The sequence below is a fragment of the Mustela nigripes genome, chromosome 7, assembly GCF_022355385.1.
Source record: "Mustela nigripes isolate SB6536 chromosome 7, MUSNIG.SB6536, whole genome shotgun sequence".
Lineage (NCBI taxonomy): Eukaryota > Metazoa > Chordata > Mammalia > Carnivora > Mustelidae > Mustela > Mustela nigripes.
Window position 1 is genome coordinate 4,269,620 of NC_081563.1, and position 20,028 is coordinate 4,289,647.

At 54.6% G+C, this 20,028-nt stretch overlaps 1 protein-coding gene across 2 annotated transcripts in view; it reads left to right on the plus strand.

The window, feature by feature from the left end:
• Positions 1 to 20,028, plus strand: part of RNF144A (ring finger protein 144A) — a 107,127-nt gene that overhangs the window by 81,583 nt on the left and 5,516 nt on the right. For both annotated transcript variants that reach the window (XM_059405102.1, XM_059405103.1), the window contains 3 exons: positions 4,644 to 4,851; positions 8,098 to 8,245; positions 13,705 to 13,794. In XM_059405102.1, coding sequence (XP_059261085.1) covers positions 4,644 to 4,851; positions 8,098 to 8,245; positions 13,705 to 13,794 — 446 coding nt within the window. The remainder of the gene's footprint in view (positions 1 to 4,643; positions 4,852 to 8,097; positions 8,246 to 13,704; positions 13,795 to 20,028) is intronic.

The window sequence follows — 20,028 nt, forward strand, 5'->3', positions numbered from 1 at the left end:
CAGAGGCTGACTGACCTGCCCAGACTTTCAGCTCTCATGCGTCGTAGGGTGCAGTGCGGACCAGATCTGTGTCCTGCACACCCACTTGGCAGGAGCCAGGCCTTGCCACAGACCTCAGGGTTTCCCAGGAGCACCGTGTGGCACGTGCAGAGTGGAGATGACATTATTTCCACGGTGGCCTTGCCAAGCATTGAAATGTGTTGGATGTCCAGGACTGGCCTTTGGCTTGGCTCACTGCAGTGTGCCAACGTCATAAAATGATGTTCTAAAGAGTCTGTGCCTTCCGTTTGGCTTCATTCTCATGTGTCCTGGACCTTGGGCGCACCAGAAAAGAAGCAGAGTAACAGACACATTTAGATGATGCTTCTCATGCACGATTTTACTGTGCATCCAACTCTGACCTTTTCAGCTCACACTATAATTGTTCAAGAGTGCTCTCCCCTCTTCCTGCTCTGTACAGAGAGAGCCTCCTCTGCATCAGATGCGCATTACTGAGAGGCAGTCCTGGGCTGCGTGTTTACAGGAAAACACTCGAGATGGGAAGAAAGCAGAGTAGAGCAGAGGAAAGGATCCAGTGCTTACTAGCTTAGCCAAGTGTGGAGAGCTCTTTCTTTCTTTACGAAATGTTAAAGGTAGTTGCATTGCCTCTTGGGGCTTACTTCTGGGGGGAAAAAGAAAAGGCAGTGGGAGGCCAAGTTAAATATATATTTTTTTAATCAAACAGGATTCTGATGGCATTGAAATTGTTTTCAAGAGCTTGTTTATTTAAATGGTATATATCATTTTGTTTGGGTTTATAGTTTAAATGTAACACCATGCGATATAGAAGTCAGCGTGTGGGGCTATACAATTGATTAATTTGGATTTCTGAAATTTTCAGTCTTGTCTGAAAATATTTTCCAGAGAGAATCTTGACAGAAACTGGTAGTTCTTTGGCTTTTAAGAAAATTAACTTTCTCTGACCTTGAATTTCATGTAAAAATGCAGCTGGGTAAACTTTCCTACCTAATAATTTCAACTTTGTACTTTCAAATACTTTGTGATTTCAAGTGCTTTGGATAAGCCAAGGATTTTTTTTTTTTTTTAACCTTGCATAAAAAGGAAGCCAAGTTGACTTATGTTAACCAAATCTCTCAAGGCTATTATTACTTGAGAACATTTTGGTAGCGTTACGTGAAAACACACAATGAACTCAGACTTACTGTGGCCCAAGACCTGTCTGAGTGAAATGTTAAAATGTTGGAGCTCATGTGAAGCAATTGCTTCTAGCTAGTACGGCGGTGAACACGTTTCGAGGTACGATCAGATGGGGAGCTTCCGGCCTCCTTTGTCGTTTTGAAATGCATTCAGGGAGGGCGTCCAGGAGGAGGACCCAGCTCCCCGGTCCTCTGACAGCACCTCCTTCCTAATCAGTCTAAGTGGTAAGCATTGTCTCTGTTGTGTCTTAGAACGTCTCCTCTCACATTCCGGCCGTGATCTTTCATTAAAGTGGAAGTAGCTGACACAATGTCGCGTTAGCTTCAGGCATCGCAAGCTTGATTTTCATCTCCTCTGCCACTCCTCCAGTTGGGGTCTTTGCCAAGGAGACTGTGGGCTTGTTTTTCTTTCTGACTGCCCACTTTTCCATGTCGGAGACTCCAGAGGCCCATGGGGGCCGCCACTGCAGGGGGCTGGCCCCCTGCACGCCCCACTGTGCTACACCCGTGCTTCTGGCTAAGCCACGGAGTCAGAAGGCAGGTGTTTCTCTCCCCCGTTCCTCGCTCCTGAAGTCCTTGCCATCCAGGGGCAGTATCTGTGACCTCCTAGGTTCTTTATCCTTGGGACAACAGGTCGGATGAATGCTGAAGTCAGGTCTTGTCCTGTGTGGCGTTGGTGCTTTCTGCCAGAGTAAAGCGCAGACAGATGAACCCACTTGCTGAGCTGATCCATCAGTAGGCAGACCTGACCCGGGCCAAGGACTCTCCACCGGACGGATGTGCTGCTGCAGGGGTGTGGCTGGAGCGCGAGCCTGGACAGGCGCTTGGTAGAAGCCGGAACCCTGACTCTCTTGCATGCTTCTCCAGGAGCACCATGTTTAAAAAGAAAAGTGCCTTTTTAAAAAAGTCTTGGGCTTTTTTATAAGCAGAGCTACTGGGGACCTGCTTCCTTTATCTAGGGTTAATGTGTCTCTGGGAGATGGGAGCTGAGAGTATTTTCTTCTGCTATGCAAGAAAGTAGGCCACTGGCCTTGCTTGAAAGCCTGTGCTGTACACAGACATGTGTGTGTAAAACATTAGATACGGTGTATCAGAGAGATCGTATATACGTGAGGTACGCCCCATGTATATTAATATATATGTGATCCATAGCCTTAGATGTCAGTACTGACATGCTTCCCCCAAAGAAGAGCTCTCTTTTCCCGGTGTGGATTTTCTTCCTGACCGATTCCTGTCTTGTACACCGGCTGGCGGAACTCGGCCCGGTGATGGGAGCGTGGGTGCCAGCCCACGAGAAGAGCCCCGCGGCTGTATTCGGGGGTTTGAGGGGTCCTGGCGGCACGGGAAGGGTGTTTGCCTTCGGCAGGCGGGGACAGACTCAGCCCTTTCCTTCTCCGATAGGGAATCTCCCCCCCAGGAACAGGCAGTTCCTGTCACAGCTCCGTGAGGACAAAAGTCCCGCAACTGAAGCCATTACCATGGAAACCTTCACTAGGTCTCCTTGGCCTCTGCTCCGCTGGGTAACTGGGTCTCTGACGATGAGGCCGCTGCGCAGCTGCGTTTGCGTGTGAGGAGAGTAACTGGGAGGTTGGGCACGGCCGCGAGGTGTGTGAGGGCCCGCAGCCGGCCCAGACGCCTCCGGACCCCTCACAGCAGAGGCGGGGAGAGAACCCGCAGGGTGTGGGAGGGCAGCAGGCTCACTGACGCCCCCAGCCGGACCAGCGCGAACCACAGGGTCCCGGTGGGAAGAGCAGAGCAGGCGCCGGCGCTCTCCCCACGTGCCCTGGGGAGGTTCGTGTGCTACGTGACCTGCTTGGCCCTTCTGCAGGTGCTCTGCTCATAGGGGACCCCAGAATCTAGCTAAAAAGTAGCACCTTTTCCTGGATTCCAGAGTCCCTTCATATTAGCAGGTTCTACTATATCCTCCCTAGACTTACCAACTGGATAGTTTCCTGCCATTGATTAATTCTCCCTTCCAAATAACAGGTCAGGGGAGGAGTTAGGTTAGAGCGGGAGTGGGCCAGCCATGACCAGAGGCCCAGAGTGGCCCGGCCCACAGCCTGGCGTTCTAAATAAAGTTTTATTGGAACAGCCATTTGCGGATCAGCATGGCTGCTTTTGGCTACAGTAGCAGAGCGGAGTCATTGGAGACAGACCACACGACTCTCGAAGACTAAAATATACTCACTGTCTGCTCCTTTGCAGAGAATGTTTGCTCATTCCTGGAATAGAAGACCGTTTTCAGGGTTGTACCTGACACAGCTTATTCCTAGAGGCCTGAATCCGGCTTCTCGTTTAATTGGGGAACGTGGCACACCTACGCGTGTCCTGTGGCAGCCCGTGTAGGTGAAGTCTGGGCGCACTTCCAGCCCCGTCCCGCCCCCAAGCGGCTGTAGGTCCCAGTGTGCGCACGTCCTGTCCGCGATGCAGGTGAACTTAACCCACCCCTGGCTGTCGGTCAGTCACACGGCCAGGAAGCTCCCAAGTCCTTTCATTGCCTTCCAAGTTTCCCTGGCAGAACCCAGTGGTCTCCGGTTACTTCCCCAGAGCTGTGGCTGGAAAGCTTAGAAACCAGTGGCCTACTTGAAGGCCTTTGAAAATAGCCCTCCGGCCTGTGGTAGGTTTTTGGCGGAGCCTCAGCGTTCTGTGTGGTTTCCTGTCAGGTCTTCCCTGCCACTGCCCCTCCCCGAGGACTCGGCGTTACCCCGACAGGCTGGGAATGAAGCAATCACCCAGGTTCGCGAGGAAGGGTAGCTCGGGCCCGAGCGGGAGTGGAAACAGGAGGGTCTCCTGCTTTTCAGAATAAAATCTGTCACTGTAATGGGGCTTCTTAACATCTTGGTCTCCAGTGGGAGAGGCAACCTGGCCATTCACACAGTAGTTCATGGCTTAGATTTAAATTTGGGAGAAGGGACAGCCTTAGGCAAATGAGCCCTTTGATGAGAAGAATTTGGCCATGTTCCTTCCCCCCTGTCTTTCTGTGCTCCTTACCAAATGTTGCCCAAGGACCCCTGCACACCTTGCCCTGGGCCAGGTTGTGAGGCCACAAAACCAAAGACATAGGCCTGACTTCAGGAAGCTGCACCCTGGGGAGGTGGACCAGGAAGTGGACCGTGGCCTGTGGGCACTCAGAGAGAACCCAGACCAACCATTGGTGTGTGGTGGTGGTGGGGGGGGGGGGTGCTACCCAGCAGCCACAGCCAGCAGCATTACTAAAGGCCTCTGGGTGTGTTTTGGGAGTGATTGGAAGTGGGAAGCATCTGGAGGGGTGGACCAAGAGCCAGACAGGCACCGGGTCATGAGGGACATGGAAAGACTGCAGGGTCTGGACATTCCCTCCCTATTAAAAATGTGAAGCCACACGCTACTGTGTTCCCTCAGTCCGAACACCCCCGAGAGCCTCCGTGTGCAGATGTTGACTTGCCCATTTTTGTCTCCCTGTGCCAGAAGTGCTCCTGGACCCCTGTCGGACTTGGTGCCCGGCGTCCACCTGCCAAGCTGTGTGCCAACTCCAGGACATGGGCCTGCAGAGCCCACAGCTGGTGCAGTGCAAAGCCTGTGCCATGGAATTCTGCTCTGCCTGCAAAGCCAGCTGGCACCCTGGCCAAGGCTGCCCGGAGACCATGCCGATCACCTTCCTTCCCGGAGAGACCAGGTACCCTCTGCCCAGTTACAGTGGGAGGCCTGGGCAGAGGGCTGGGGAGAAGGAAGGGAAGGAAGCCACGTGTCCTTGAATGGGGCTTCAGAAGATGTGACTGCTTCTGGATCAGTCTCTTCCTCTTGAGCCTCGTTTAATAAACCTGGGTGGGTGGGCGAGTGGGTTGATTATTTCTGAGAACTGACTATGTGTCAGGTACCATGCGAAGCAGTGGCACAGTAAGCCAGCACTGTCTGCCCAGGAAGCAGACACACACAGCCTGTCTGGAAGGACAAACGTAGAGACAGTTTCTTACCATGAGGAGTTTGAAGTCCTATGGTACCTAAAGTTGTCCAAGACCCCCCCGTGTGTACGGTGATCTGAGACAGGGGGCACAGTGACAAGGGTAGGTGGTCAGCGGTTGCGGATACCAAAGGGATTGCCAAAAATAGGTTTCCAGGTGTCTGGGAGCGAGGGGCTGCACTTCCCTAGCAGAGCGGGCCGACGGGAAGATGGGCGAGGGCGGGGAAACAGACTGCATCTCCCCCCTCTTGTCCCCTGGTCAGACCCTGAGGCCGAAGCCCAGAGAGACAGGGCAGCATCAGTGTATGTACCCTGAAATTAAGTCGGATGAGTCATAAGCAGTTGGTAATATTCAGCAATTGATGGCCTGTGAAGTCTGTAGCACAGATGGTTCCCCAAGATGGTGTTGGCCCTGTGCCTGTTGAGGCTGTGTTCTTGATCGAGGGGCTCCCACTGGCCACCCAAAGGTGTGGTCACCAGCTGCTCCCTTTTTCCTCTCCCCCCCTGCTGCCGCTGCCCCACTGCCCACAGCTGCACCTGCACGGAGAACCTCTCGGCCCATCCTTCCTCTCCCGGGTCAGCACGTTTGTACCTGTGCCTGCGTGCCCCCCAACCCCCTCTTTCCCTGGAGACCCCTCACCGCGGGCGAAGATGGGCTCACATCCCTCCTTCATCAAGCTACCCCATTCCCAGGGCAGGGCTGCTGACCGCACCTGTGTGCCCCCACCAGATACTGTATTGATCGGAACGCCAGGCACCTTCTGCTGGAGCTCACCTGCGTGTGTAGCTGATTCTCCCACTAAGCTGAGCTCCCCACCTCACGGCCTGGGCTTGCGGGGACTTTGTCACCCCAGATCTGGGCATCCAGCCGGCGCTCGGATACTAGAATGAACCGCTTCCTCCTTTTCCATGCAGTAGGGTTGCGTTACGTTCTTTCTTCCCTCAGCGCATGTTCCCGTCCAGCACCTGACCAGCGCCGATGACTGCGGTGTGTCTGCCCTGGGCTGATGGCGGGAAGCGGTCGAAGATGCCCTAATCTACTTTCATAAATTTGAGTTTATAATAGTAACGGTTGTTAATAATAATTTGAAATGTAATTCAGGTGCCTGGAGGTGTTTGGAAACCATCATCCATACCACGTGAATTTCTAGGCACCCGCGCCACACCAGAACTTACGCATTTCAACTGTTCCCATTTAGAAGTTTCCCTGAGACATGGTCTTCATTCTCCGCTGATAACGTTGTCCCCGTTCCTGCAATTTCCCTCCAAATGAGCTTATGACTCACATGAGGAAATTAGTTCCATTACGTTAGGGTCACAACTGGCTTTCAGACCGAAGCAGTGTTATCTAACCCGATAGGCAGCCTCGGTCTCTGGGTTTGGTGCCCATGACTGTTGGGCACGTTGCAGCAATCCAGAGTGCACAGCTTGTGTTTGCGCAGAGCTGACTGTGTTCCCTGGGCCCACTAGAGGCCCTTGAGTGTGACTGCCCTGGCTCAGTTTGAGCCCGTCCTGTGCAGCCTGGTAGCTGTGTGTTTCATATTGGACAAGAATCAGAGCAGGAGAGACTGTTACCTTTCAGGGGGACTAGAATAAGAGCTGTCGCGTACTGAGTGCCCACTGCCTGCCCGCCGAGCTCTGGGTGTGTGTACCACGTGCACAGAAACCCTATCCGGCCCCACTGCACCCCGAGGTGGAGGCCGATAGCCTCGCCTAGAGCAGGGGACACACTCACGCTGCTGATACCCGAGCCACATGGTCAGGAACTGTCTCTAGACCCCGTGCTCCTCACTGTGAGGACACGCTGCCGCCTTTGGGGATGTCCCCACTGGTCACCAGCTGCTAGTGACCAGCACACAACCACATTCAGTGGGATCCCACACCTCACTGAGGAGGAACCCCTCCTAATTATCCGATAGCTTATACTATAGGCAAACGATTTGAATCGTTATGTTTACTCTGATGCTTGTGGAAGGTCCTTCCTCCAGAATGTACTCCAAAATGCCAGAATCCGCTCCCTGTCCGTGAGCATATACTCCAGAAGGCATTATGTTCTAGAAGGCTGCTCATTCCAATGGGAGATCATTTTTCTCCTGCAGATGTTGGACTGATGCAGTGAGTTCAAATAATACAACAAATGCGTTCCCACAGTCGGTGATAACTGCTTGTAGCAGCTGACCACTTTTTCTTCCAGATGTTTCCATGCACTTTTTTTAGCTTTCTCTTTAAATTTAATGGCATGGGATGAACATTCTTCTGGGGTCACACCAAAATGTCTCTGTCCTCTCTTTACTAGCAACATAGAATGATTGATGCCGTTTATGGCCAAGTTCACCCGTGCTCGATGCGACAGTGTGTTCCTGTCCTATGTGTTGTTCCAGCATGCCCACACTGAGAGGCCCGAGGCCCGGTGCGGCTGTTACAGCCAGTCTGTGTCACGCCAGCCGTGAGACCCCGGGCTTATAGCCCGTCACGCCAACCACTGCAGACCTCACCAGACTTCTCAGGAAAGTGACTCTGTAAAGACAGGCCCAGTAGATCTAACTCATCGATGAGCACGGATTTTTAACATTTCTTAATTTTTTCCTGATAATAGCAAAGTACGTAAAAATTCTCATCGATCCTTTGGAAATTAGACAAATACATGAATAAAGACATAAAATTTGACCATCATCCCATGACGCAGACACCTTCTTTATAAACCTCTGCCATAATTTCTTTTGTCTGCACACATCTAAACCTAAGTACATACTGATAATTGCTTTTAAATCCAACTGGCTGATCCACATGTTTTTTCGGTAAATGTTTTACGGAGTCTTAGTTTCATTTTATAACATTTAATTAGAAGTCACCTGGGCCCCCTCTAGTCACACTAATGGTTGCAGCCTCGCTGATCCTGACAGCACCCCCCACCCCACCCAGCCCTGCTGAGCCTCCCACTGATGGACTTTCCCCCTGCAGCTCTGCTTTCAAACTGGAGGAGGACGACGCACCCATCAAACGCTGCCCCAAGTGCAAGGTCTACATCGAGCGGGACGAGGGGTGCGCCCAGATGATGTGTAAGAACTGCAAACACGCCTTCTGCTGGTACTGCCTCGAGTCTCTGGACGTGAGTACAGCTTCGGCCCGGGAGGGGGGAACACACCAGCCATTTCCTAAAGAGCTTCGGGAGTGCGTCTGGAACAGAAGTAAGGCCGTCGGGTGTTTCTCTGTGCTTATGGAAATACGGATTCATCAGTGCGTGGTAGGAGGAGTTCCGTGAAACAGAAGATCAGCTTGGGTTTGGCATTCAGCCCAGGTGGATGGGGTCTTCGGGCCGCAGGTTTGGTCTGTGGGGACGGTCTTGGCTCCGCCTGCTGTCACAGAACGCCAGAGACTGGGAGCTGAAACAGGACATTTATTGCTCATGCTCCAACGCTGGGTAGCCCAAGATTAGGATCCGAGCAGATTCGGTTCTTGGCATCTGACCCAGTGCCCAGAGAGACAAGAGAAGCTTTCTCTTGGTTTACAGATGGCCACTTTCATGTGGCAGAGAGAGAGATGGGTGTCTCATTGTACAAGGGCACTAATCCCGTCATGGGGTGTCTGCCCACCTCATTACCTCATTTGAGCCTAATCACCTCCCAAAGATCCCACTTTAGATAGCATCCCAGGGTACAGGACGGCAGGGGGCGGGGCTTGGCTTCAACCTAGGAGTCTGGGGGGGTGCAAATGTGTAGCGCACCGCAGGGAGCACAGCAGGGGCTGTCAGTGCGTTGGGAAGGGTAACAGAGGCACGGGACAGGGAACTGGGGTGGTGGGGACACAGCTACTCTGCTGACCTGTCACCTTCACGACAGAAAAACTCACACTCTGAGCCATCTGGCAGAGGGGAAGTTCCCGGCCTCATATGGCCACCTCCTGGCAACTGTGCCCTGTGCTGAGTGCTTCTGTACCCCAGGATCTCTGCACTTCCTGCTGGGAGTGCCTGGCTCTCCCCTCTTGAAGCATCTGGTTTGTTTTTGTTTGTTTGTTTGTTTGGTTGGTTGGTTGGTTGGTTTTTTGTTTGTTTGTTTGTTTTTCTGGAGTTTCAAGGCCAGATGCAGAGAACACTTCTTTTCAGTTCCATAGTCTCCTTCCTCAGCCCGCTGAGGGAAATGGGCATTTTACCAAAGTGATGACATTCGGACTTTAGTTTTACAAGAGTTTATTTGTACCTAGGTTTTTGTTTTTGTTTTAAGATTTACTTATTTAGTGTAAAAAGAGAGAGTGCATGCTGTGGGGAGGGGCAGAGGGAGAGGGAGAAAGAATCTTAAGCAGGCTCCATGCTCCCTGTGAACCCGGCACCAGGCTCCGTCTCAGGACCCTGAGATCATGACCTGAGGCAAAACCTAGAGTCAGACGCTTAACCGACTGCACCACCCAAGTGCCCCTGTACCTAGGTTTTTTAAACCACAGTTAAGTAGCAGAGATAGTCATCTGTTAAATGACTGTGCTTAGTGACTGTCAAAGCACATCAAGTCATGTGTCCTATGTATTTATATATGTCTGTCCTGTACAGCAGGACAACTCTGTCCAGTTCTTCCAAAAATAGTATTAAGCCATTAAGACCTAACTGAAATAAAGGAGGGTTGCCGCAGATCCCTGCTTTACCTTTTTAGGAATTGTCCACAGCCTACCCCTGCTTCCCTCCCTCTGTGCCATCAAAGCACTTTTCAGGAGAAGTGTCCCTCCTAGGGCCCACATCAGAGCAGTCCGCTTAGCTCCTGAGGGCCAAGAAGGGGCCAGCGTCTCAGGGCTGCCAAGGTGAAGGAAGAAGTGTTCCTAATAGTGGGTCAAGTGGAGTAACTTTGAAACTTGGCCTGTTGTCTTCAGGATGGGCCTACAGATTATCAGGAAGAAAGTCAATGCCTGTTTGAGATGGAGTCTCCAAGCAGGTCTGTAACCTGAAGGCCACCTTTAAAGGTGTCAGCTAGATTGCTTCTTTGGGGTTGGTTTGTTTTGAGAAGTCTGTTTTTCCTTTATTAACTATAAATTACTAAAGCGACAGTAGAACCATTTGTTGAACCATTCAACAAATCTTGGGAAGATAATACCCTTTTGCTATCCTGGAGGCTTCATTATCTTATCCAAGGTCAAGTTTAAGAAATCAGTTTGGCAAGATTAACCTTCTTTATCTTAGATCCAAGCAAGTGTGTTCTGTGACCTTGTGTGGTGGGAAGAGACATCTAGGAGCCTGTCTCAAGCACTCTGAAGTCCTTAGGGCCTTGAAGTTTTCAGATCTGTGTACTACATATGTATACAGTATATATATGAGATAATATATGTGTGTATATATGGTCTTTCTCTACATTATATATATAGTTTTGTATCATACCATGTTCCAATTTTATGGGGAAAATTGATTTTTAAGTTAGGATGTATCATCTAGTGTCTGGTCTGTGATTTGCCACTCCTTATGACTTTTCCTAAAGGGGAGTGGAAGGAAATGTCCATTTTACTCTGTGTTGCCCAGTCTCCTTGAAAAGACTTTGGGGAAAGTATTGGAAACAGGCTGACAGAGCAGGAGGTATAGTTTCGGGCGTGATCACTGCCCTGCGTTAATGAAGCTACAGGAACGGGAGTGGTCTTCACGGAACACAAGGCTGTCGACCCTGCTCTGGTCCCTGGAGAAGCACCCTGTCTGTCTGTCTGTCTGAGTTCTGAAGCCCTGCCATCCCTACTCTGCCTGAACTAAGGACTCAGGCACCGCCTTGCCCTTTTCCACCGTGAAAGTCATCCATCCTCAAGGCCAAGTGCTTCCTGTTTGTAAACAAAGAGCTGCTGAGAAATGACCCTGTGGCCTTAGAACGCAGATTCTCAGAGAAAGGGAGTCTTCTGTGGAGCGGTTCACCCAGGGCCATCACCGTGATTTAAGACAAGTGCGAACGCCTGGCTGGAGGCAGGCAGGGCTTCTAACACAGGAACGCCTGTCACTTGTCTTTTGCTTGTGCCTGTCCACTCGACTTGGGGGGGGGGGTCTAGATCCTGTGCAGCTGCTTCCTCCCAGCATGTGCCTCATTCCCAGGTCTGTGCCTGTCCAGGGTCCTCAACGGCCCGCCCGTAGCGCTCCCCCGCATCCCCTCTGGGATGCCCTCCCAGCAAGGGACACTCGCACTTTCTTTCTTTCTTCTGTCTTTTCGGGGAGTACCTAGATCATCTTTGTGGGGGTAATTGTTCAGTGCCCACCCTGTGCGATTGGCTCTGCGCACCCATCGTATTTGATGCGTGCGTTCTTTCTGTGAGAGTGGGAGGTATTTCCTTTCCCATGGGGAACCCAGGAAGATTTAACAGCCTTTCCCAAAGGCACCGGAGGAGTGAGGAATGAACCCGCATCCACTCTTTCATCTTTCAGTCTCCGAAAAATACCACAGTTTGGGGTTAGACTAGCGCCGGCCAGAGTTTGACTCAAAAGGCCCGAGGGGATTTATTTTTATCTTTGAAGATCTCTGTGATGGCAGCTTTCTGCTGCATTGCATTGTTTCTGTTTCCAGCCAGGGGCTTCATGAGACCTCCCTGAACAGTAGTCAGGACAAACTGTCTCCGTACAGAAATACACTTGGATTCCTGGCAGGTCCCGGGGGCTGTTCTGCCCAAGGCCTTTGCCAATATACTTCAAGTCACGAGGAAATCATTTATATTTTGTAAAAAGCATCGTAGAGTGGAGGGTACCGTGTGAATGCGCTTCTGTTCAGCCCGGGACTCGGAGCAGCAGCGCCCCGATCAGGAGGAGCTGGGGTCGCCCGGACACATTTCCAGTTTGTTTCAGAAAACGAATTCAGAAGCTCTCTGTTCGCCTACGGTGCGAAACTTTGTGATAGGCAGTCTGGGAGCGCAAGACCCAGGCACGGAGAATGAGCTAATCTCAGCGTACGATGATGTCAGCAGAAGGGAAAGCGGAACCGAGAATTCGAGGGGCGCCTGGGTGGCTCAGCTGGGCTCGGTTAAGCGACTGACTCTTGGCTTCCACTCAAGGCCGTGATCTCAGGATAGAGCTCAACTGTTGGGCTCTGCGCTTAGCGGGGCGTCTCTTGGAGAGCCTCCCTCTCTGTCTGCCCCTCCCCCTAACATACATGCTCTCTAGATAGACAGATAAATAAATAAGTAAATAAAATCTTAATTAGAAATTTAAGGAAGCAAGGTCCACAGTGGACAGATGTCAAAAATTGTTGCAGAGACACTGAAGCTCGGGCTGGAAGAGGCTTCCTCTTCATTTACGCCCGGGCTTCCTCCCACCGTGCAAGAGACTCAGGGAAGGGCTGGGAGGCAGGTGGTGGCAGGCTGGGCCTTCCAGCCTCCCACAAGGCTTCCCACTGCGACCCCAGAGAGACCAGTGCTCTGTGATGCACACGGTGCAGCCTGGCACCAGGAGGAGGAGGCCCTCGACGGTCCACAGACTCCAGGCCGGCGCCGTTCTCCAGAGGGGAGCCAGGTTCGCTGAACGCGGTCCCCCAGTCTGGTTCAAGCCAGGCTGATTTTAAGGGCCAGACTCTAGGCTGAATGCGCGGCAGCCCAGGACTCTGGGAAGAGTGACTTCCCCGCCCTCAGTAACATGGGTCCTGGTCGCTTATTTATTCCTTTTTCAGGATGAGGCTGTCTGTTTACACCGTTGGCTGAGTGAGTAAACAGCCGTCAGCCCCTCTGGGTACTGTTTATGGAGCTGTGTCTTTGTCTGTTAAACGGGAGAGAAAATGTCTGTTAAACCCTCCGCTCCCCGCCCTGTTCAGAGGGCGGGGAGCGGAGGGTTTGGGTAGAGAACCCCGTTCCCGCTGGCTCAGCGGGGGCGTGCTCAGGGCTGGGGTGCCACGCACAGAGGCAGGCACGTAGTTCACGCTTGTCCTCAGCTGGGGGCCCAACTCGTAGAGCCTGGGGGCGACCGGAGGTTGGATGGGAGGAGAGAGCTCGGGGGCGTGGGGAGCAGCAGGAACAGGATGTCTCGGTGAGTCAGAACTCACTTCAGACCATCGGAGGGCCCGTAGGCGGCAGGTGGTTGCCGACCCAGTTGTGCTGAGTAATGAGTCCGCTTTCGTGGTCTGAGCAGAAAGGAAAGGCACTTCACCGGTGACAAGCCCCTCGGTAATGGAGGGGGACGAGCCAGAGATCAAGGGAATCCTCTAATCCAGGGGTGATCCTGCGGGCAGGCGGCAGGAAGATGTGAAGCCGACTTGCTCCCGTGGAATCAAACGCAGCCAGGGCCCCCGAGCCGCTCCTGAGCTAGCAGGAGCCTGTGACCTACTTGTTCATAAGCCAGGCTTCCCAGAGATTATCTGTCTGCAAAAGCAGGAGGCGGAAATCTGGGGCAGGGCTTCCTCTAGTGCCCACAGCCGCCTCCCTCTGGGGATGCTCCCGGGACCGGGACCCTGAGGACTGAGATCCCACTGGCCGCCCAGCACCGTGGGTGTCCTTCCTCAGCCACCCACTCCCTCTCAGACCCTGACTCGCTTTGGAACTAAAGAAAGAAACTCGGCCCTGGCAGGACTCGCTCACTGTTCGGAGAGGAACCTGCCATCAGCCCTGCTCTCTCTCTCTCTCTCTCTCTTGTCTTCACAGGATGATTTCCTCCTGATCCATTACGATAAAGGACCGTGCCGGAATAAGCTGGGCCATTCCAGGGCGTCAGTCATCTGGCATCGGACACAGGTAGGAGGTGACTCACCTGGAACTTTGATCTCCGGGAGAGAGACCCGGTGCGCCAGGGGCTTGGAGACACGCTGTATGGAAAAGCAGAGCTGGTCGGCCTGGGTCGCACCTCACTTTCTTGGTCTAAGATCATGCTTACCATAGCCCTAAGGGTCCCGAAGGGTTAGGTGTGCAGGGTACCCCCAGGGTAGCCCTGGCCCGAAGTGGCAGTAAGTATGCATTGTGTTTAGCACGTGAGAGCTCCTTAAGGACAGACTAGCTTCCCCGCACCTGACCCACGGCTTTGATGGTGAGCCTCTGGTGGCTTAATCCTTGCGTGGCCCTTAATGCGGATCTTTCTCTAGTGGCCTTGGGGTAAGCAAGGTAGTCCCAGGAAAGGGGGACAGAGAGAATGGAAAAAGCCCCTCCCCGGGAGAGTCTAGGCAGCCGGCGGGGTTTCCGCAGGGCCTGTGCCTTCGTGTTCCTTCACACTTGGAACTCGCATCGATTTCCTCCCGCACGCCAACCCTCTTCTAGGGCTGGCAATACTCCAGGGGATAAGACCGGTGTGTCCCTGTCTTGCGGGACCCACGTTCCGTGCAGGGACAGGAATAACAGGTGCCAGGAGTCAGCGGGAGAGGAGATGGGTTAGGAGGGCCTGGCCGGGAAGGGCCGTAGGAGGTGGTGCCCACGGCGGAGTGCTGAGTGACGCTAGCCCTAAGAGTAAAATTCCCAGCGGCTCTCCTGGCAAAAACGGCTGTACTGGGCAATAGCATAGGAATGCCACTTGGGACGAGCGAGCTACAGCCAAACCCTAGGCAGGTCTGGAGAGCAGAGGAGAGCGAGTCCCTTTGATAGAAGAAAGGCGGCCGCAGGGAAGGCTGCCACGGACATCAGAAGTCCTTTGGAACAAGCTGTGAGCCCCAGATGTCGTGGCTTCTCCCTGGCGGAGCTGTGAGCATCTCTCCGTGGTTGGGCTGCTCCTGGGGGACGTGGGGAGGAGGAAACTGTCCTTCCTCCTGCTGAGGAAGCAAAGGAGTCGCTAAAGTACTATCCCCACGTGGGTCCCTGTTGGGTCTGACCCTGAGGACAGCTGAGGTCTACCTGCTGACCCCCTGATGCCATTGTAAATGAGGTTTCCTTGGGGTAGTTTTCCCAGTGACGAGGAGGAGCTGGCTGTGGGAGTGGGGGATGGGGCAGAGGGGGGAGTCAGACAGAGAAGGGACAGTCAGGCAGAGGGGGGACAGTCAGTCAGGCAGGGGGGGAGACAGGCAGGGGGGGCAGGGAGGGTTGGGGGTAGAGCCATGGGGTGATGGTCTGAGGGGACAGAGCAGGGGTGAAGCAGAGCAGTCAGAGATGGGATGAGAGGCCAGCCCGCATCTGCCCTCGGGCTCACCGCCCCTGTGTGGCTGCTTGAGGCGGGTGGGGCTGCCCAGGGAGGGGTTGGAAGAGCAGGTCTCGGGGCAGAGGCCCCAGAAGTGCCTGAATCACCGTCTCTACGGCCCACGTGGTGGAGTTGCTGAGGCGCCCGGCAGGGCTGTTGGGTTCTCCTCCGGCAACTGCCCCACAGTGACTCCCCATTTCTAGGGGTGGTGATCGGTCACTCTGTGTCATTTGTTGACGTTACAAAGTCCCTGTGCCTTTGCTTTCCCAATTTTAGATGCAAAGTTAGACAACATTGTTTTAGGAGATTTTTTTGGAGAATTTTAGCGTGAGTTCTCCTGATCCTTGTAGGCTGCTCCCCGTATTTTCGTGGGACTAAAAGTATCACGTGCCAAGTACATTCTACCTAGAGCCCCGCCGTGAGTTTTCTCACAAGGTGTCCTGCCGTGAGCAGAAGGGTCTGTCACGTAAAAGTTTCGCACAATTCCATTCTGCCCGAGTGACGTCACTTCGTTTATCCGGTGTCACAGGGTCTCTGTGGACACGTGGTCTTGCGATCAGGAGGCAGCCGTCGCAGGGAGGTCTGGGAGGCTCTGGCGGCAGGTGCGAGGGCTGTCCAGCTTGCCGTCCCCTGACCCCGCACAGAGTGCTCGATGGGGGCAGGAGATGCTCACTTGTCTGCGCGTCCTCTGCCCCTCTCCCGTCCCTTAGACACCGTCTCTTAGCCACGGTCGCTGTCTCTGGTGCTGGCCCGGGGTCCGGCGTGGGCATCCAGCGTCGGCATCCAGCGTCAGGGGTGGAAGTCCATGACCTCCGCCCTAGATCCGTGTCCTCCCAGAGGACTCCGTTACCCCGTGGGCGAGGGTCTGCTCCACACTGGCTCTTCCTTCGCTCCTGAGCAGGGAACCCTCGGGCCTCTTCCCACGCAATGAAGGGGGGGGCTCCCTTTTAGCCAAAGGATGGCATTTAAGGGCTCCAGCGGATAACCAGGCTCTGGACGCACACCCGTGCCCGGACCTGTGTCCACGAGCACCCGCGGGGCCAGGCTGAAGGGCGGGAGCGTGCCCCAGGCAGCCCATCCTGGACGGCACGTGCGGGGATCCCGCCCGAGAGTATGTCTCACAGAGCTCCGTGGGACGGGCACAGGCACTGTCTCTTGTCCTAACCCAGGGTGCCCCGTGCCTTCAGTCTGCAGCAGATCTCGAGACAGCTGCGTTGCTTTCGGGCCGCAGACTTTGTGCCGGTGAGATGAGGACACGGAGTGGACTGTGACGGAGGGGTCACCGATGGCTTCTTATTCTGTTTATGGGGAGGTGGGACCAGCCCTTGTGACCCCAGTGATGGGGGAGCTCTCCTGGTGCACTCCCGGTCCCTCCTGTGGCCGCATAGCCCCCTTGGCTCCCAGCTGCCACTAGCTCTCCCCGTGTGGGCGACAGAACGTGTGTGAGTGGGACTGGATTTTCCCTTGAGGTCCCCTCCTCCTCCACGTGCTGCCCATTTGGGGACGTGCCTCTCCAGCCTCCTTGTCACTCAGACAAGAAGCCTGCGTGACCCAGACCCCCCAGTTCCTCCCGGGCTCACGCCCCTGCAGCCAGTGTGGCTCCTTTGTGTGCCCTAAACCCCACTCCCGGCCTTGCTCCCTTTCCCGCTTCCCCTCAGGCAGCACCACTGTCCCACCCTCTTGGAAATGCAGTGGTTTGCACGGCCGAGGCCGGCCGTCTGCCCCGTGGCCCTCATGGCCCATCTTGCAGGTACCTCACTGTCTGGGTCCCCAGAGCACTCGTGGTGCAGAGTTGGAATGTGGGTGCCCCAGAGCCCTCGGGAGCCTGGAGAGGAGTAGAGGGAGTTGAGGACAGGTCGGTCTAGAGGGTGCGGGCAGCCCGTTGGGGGCCCCCAAGAACCAGCGCATGGGATCCAAGTCTCCCGGAGAGGGGTGCCGTCAGTCCCTGCGTCCCTCCCTGTGATACCTGTGTCAGCCCCCAATCCCACTCCACCCCACCTGGGGGCTTCCCGGATGCTCAGCTTTTCCTGACTCTCCTGTAATCCTGAGCTCACTTTGGCAGCACATATACATATACATATACATACACACGTACACAGATACTCCTCCCGGGGACCTCCTTTGTTAGGGGCTAAATTAGCCCCCTCACCCCCAGAATTCACGTCTTATAGCCCAAAGCCCCAGTGCCTCTGAGCGTAACTGTATCTGGAAGTGGGTCCCTCGGAAAGGGGATGATGTGACTGGGGAGCTGCTGGGTGGGCCTGATCCAGCGTGACCGGTGCCCTTCTGAGAAGATGAGGCACAGACCAGTGCAGAGGGTGCGGCTCGGCCTCAGACCTCGTGCCCCCAAGGATGGTGAAAAGACAGATGTCTGTGGTGCTTGGTTCTGGTGGCCTGAGTTGATGAGAGCTTTCTAGATGGCCTTCTCTTCTGCACACAGATGGTGGGATGGCTTAACTCAGTTGTTTTCTGCAATCTGTGCTCCCTCCCTGGGAGGCAGTCCCTCGTATGAGCATCTGTGTGCTGATGGTCCTGAAATCTGCTGGCTCCTCCCCGAGCTCAAGACCCATGGGCATACCGACTGCCTCATAGATATCTTCACGTGGGGATCCGTCCGTCGCTCTCGCTCAGAACATCTGAGTGGAACTCACGGTTCTTCTCTCATTACCGAGGTCACATTAACTTTGTCCCCTCTGGCCAAAACTGAGCGCAGCATTCTTGGATCCCTTCGCGTCTTGCTGACTTTGCTTTCTGAACTGTCTTCTGGTCCGAGTCTCTCCTCCCCATCATCTTCCCCCCTTCCACCTGGCTGGCCTGCTGGGAGTCCCGGAAGGGTCTCCGGGCTCCGTCTTCCTTCCTGTGGGGCATCCGCCATAAAGCCCCTGGAACTCACCTGCTCCCTAGTGTCTCAACATGACAAACGGTCAGCTTCCGAGCGGTGACCCTGCGCTCCCTGGTTTGGCTCTGCCGGACTCCACCCCGGTGTCCTGCCTGCACTCGTCCGGTTATCTGTGTTCGCTCTGCTCAGCCAGACTGTCTGAGACTCTCTCTTCAGGCCGCCTCAGCACATCTGCACCTGGCTCACGCCGCTTGGAGCTGCGGCCTCCCCAGAGAAGCCCCCGAGCTTCCCAGCACCTGTTTTCTGCATCTCAAATCTGTGTCTGGGGAGTTTTCACCCCTTTGTCACAACTGGTGTCTTCCGGCCCTCGCAGCAGAACCCGTTCGTGCAGAGAACAGAGAGGAGCCTAAGGAGTTCAGAGCAAAAAGTATTCACCAGCAGAGGAAAGAGGTGCTATGACCGAAGGCAGGCAGGAGAGAGGTGGCGCTGTCCCCTGGTGGACATCGGCGTAGGCTCGGCTCACTGCCGGCTGTCGTACCTCCCGGAATCCCTCACCTCAAGCGCACACCCCAGCAGTGCCATGGTGGGTATTTAACTGCTGGCTCCCAGGCAGGGGACACCCCAGTCTGCAGCGCCGCGTGGTGCAAATACTCCCGCGGTGGCTCTTTCAGGCTGTATCCGTGCTGTCCCTGCAGGGGGAACTAGGAAGAGCCATGTGAGCGGACACAGCCCTGGGTCCCTCTCCCCTGTCACCCAGACTCTGCCGCATCTAGCCCGTGCTGGGCAGGCACTGATGCTGGGGGCATGTGCCCGGCACCAGTGAATTAAAGACGTTCTGCGCATTCACCTCACATGTCTTTGATTTTGGCGTCTTGTCCCCCAGCACCGGAGTGTGGTTTGTAGAACTCTCCGGGGGAGGTGACTCCGAGCCTACCGGTTTCCCCGCAGCCGGCTCATCTCTTGAACATCCATGATGCGTTTACGGTGGGAGACTCAGGGGGCCGCGCGCGGTCAGAGAAGCCCTGCCAGGCCGTGGACTCCCCGAGATCGCCAGCACAAGCAGTGCTGCGCTGCGGTGACGCCCGCGGAGCCTGGACCCCCGGGCCCCCGTGTCTCCTGCAGCGACGGACCCAGCGCCTGATGCACGTTTGTAACACACTCACTGACTGGCTGGTTTTGCTTTGCGACATTTGCTCCCTATGTCATCCCTTACCTCTGGCTGTTTTCCTTCTGGCAACATCTGCTCCTTCCTGCCACCAGTTGGCAAGAGATCGGTGTCCTTGCTTACGAAACGGCAGGCAGAGTAAGAGGCAAGAGAGGGTGAAAATGAAGGCGTGTTATTTCCCAAGAATGGGAGCATTTGGTCAAGGATATTGGTATGTTTGTGGCCACGAGGAGTCCCTGGCTTCTTTGGGACTGACTATGCGCTCCAAGTGGTAGGGATGGTGTGAGCGCCCTCGAAATAACCCCTTGCTGGCGTTTTCATCTCTTCTGAAGTATTGGCGTGCACGTGATTTTAACAAAGCCTGACCTGATTTCACATCCCGTAACCCACCGTCGACATTACCTCCACGGACGGACGGAGTCCGCAGGCGGGAGAGCCAGGCTCCTTGCGTGAGCCACGCGGTTGCAGAAGCATGTGGTGCCTGCAGGACAGTTTCCAGGCGGAGGTCTAAGCGAAGGTGTCCTCTCTTCCACACATCTGGGTGCCCTGGCCTGGTATCCAGCTTCAGAGCCGATAATGGCCCTTAGAGATCCTGTACCTCGATGGTTTATTTTGTCTTTGAGAATGATGAGGCACTAACAGGGGAGTCTGGCTTAGAACGGCGTGCCTGGGTGGTCGTGTATATATATCATTGTGAACACTAGGTGGCGGTCTGACTCTGCCCTCAGATGGCCCTTGGGGCTGCCCTCCGCCTGGGGGGTTTGCCGCCCTGGCCAAAGGCTTTCAAAGAGGAAACACCTGGCTCTTTTGACCAGCTACACTGCCCGACTTCCTTGACAACATGTCTACATTTACTCATCCCTCGGC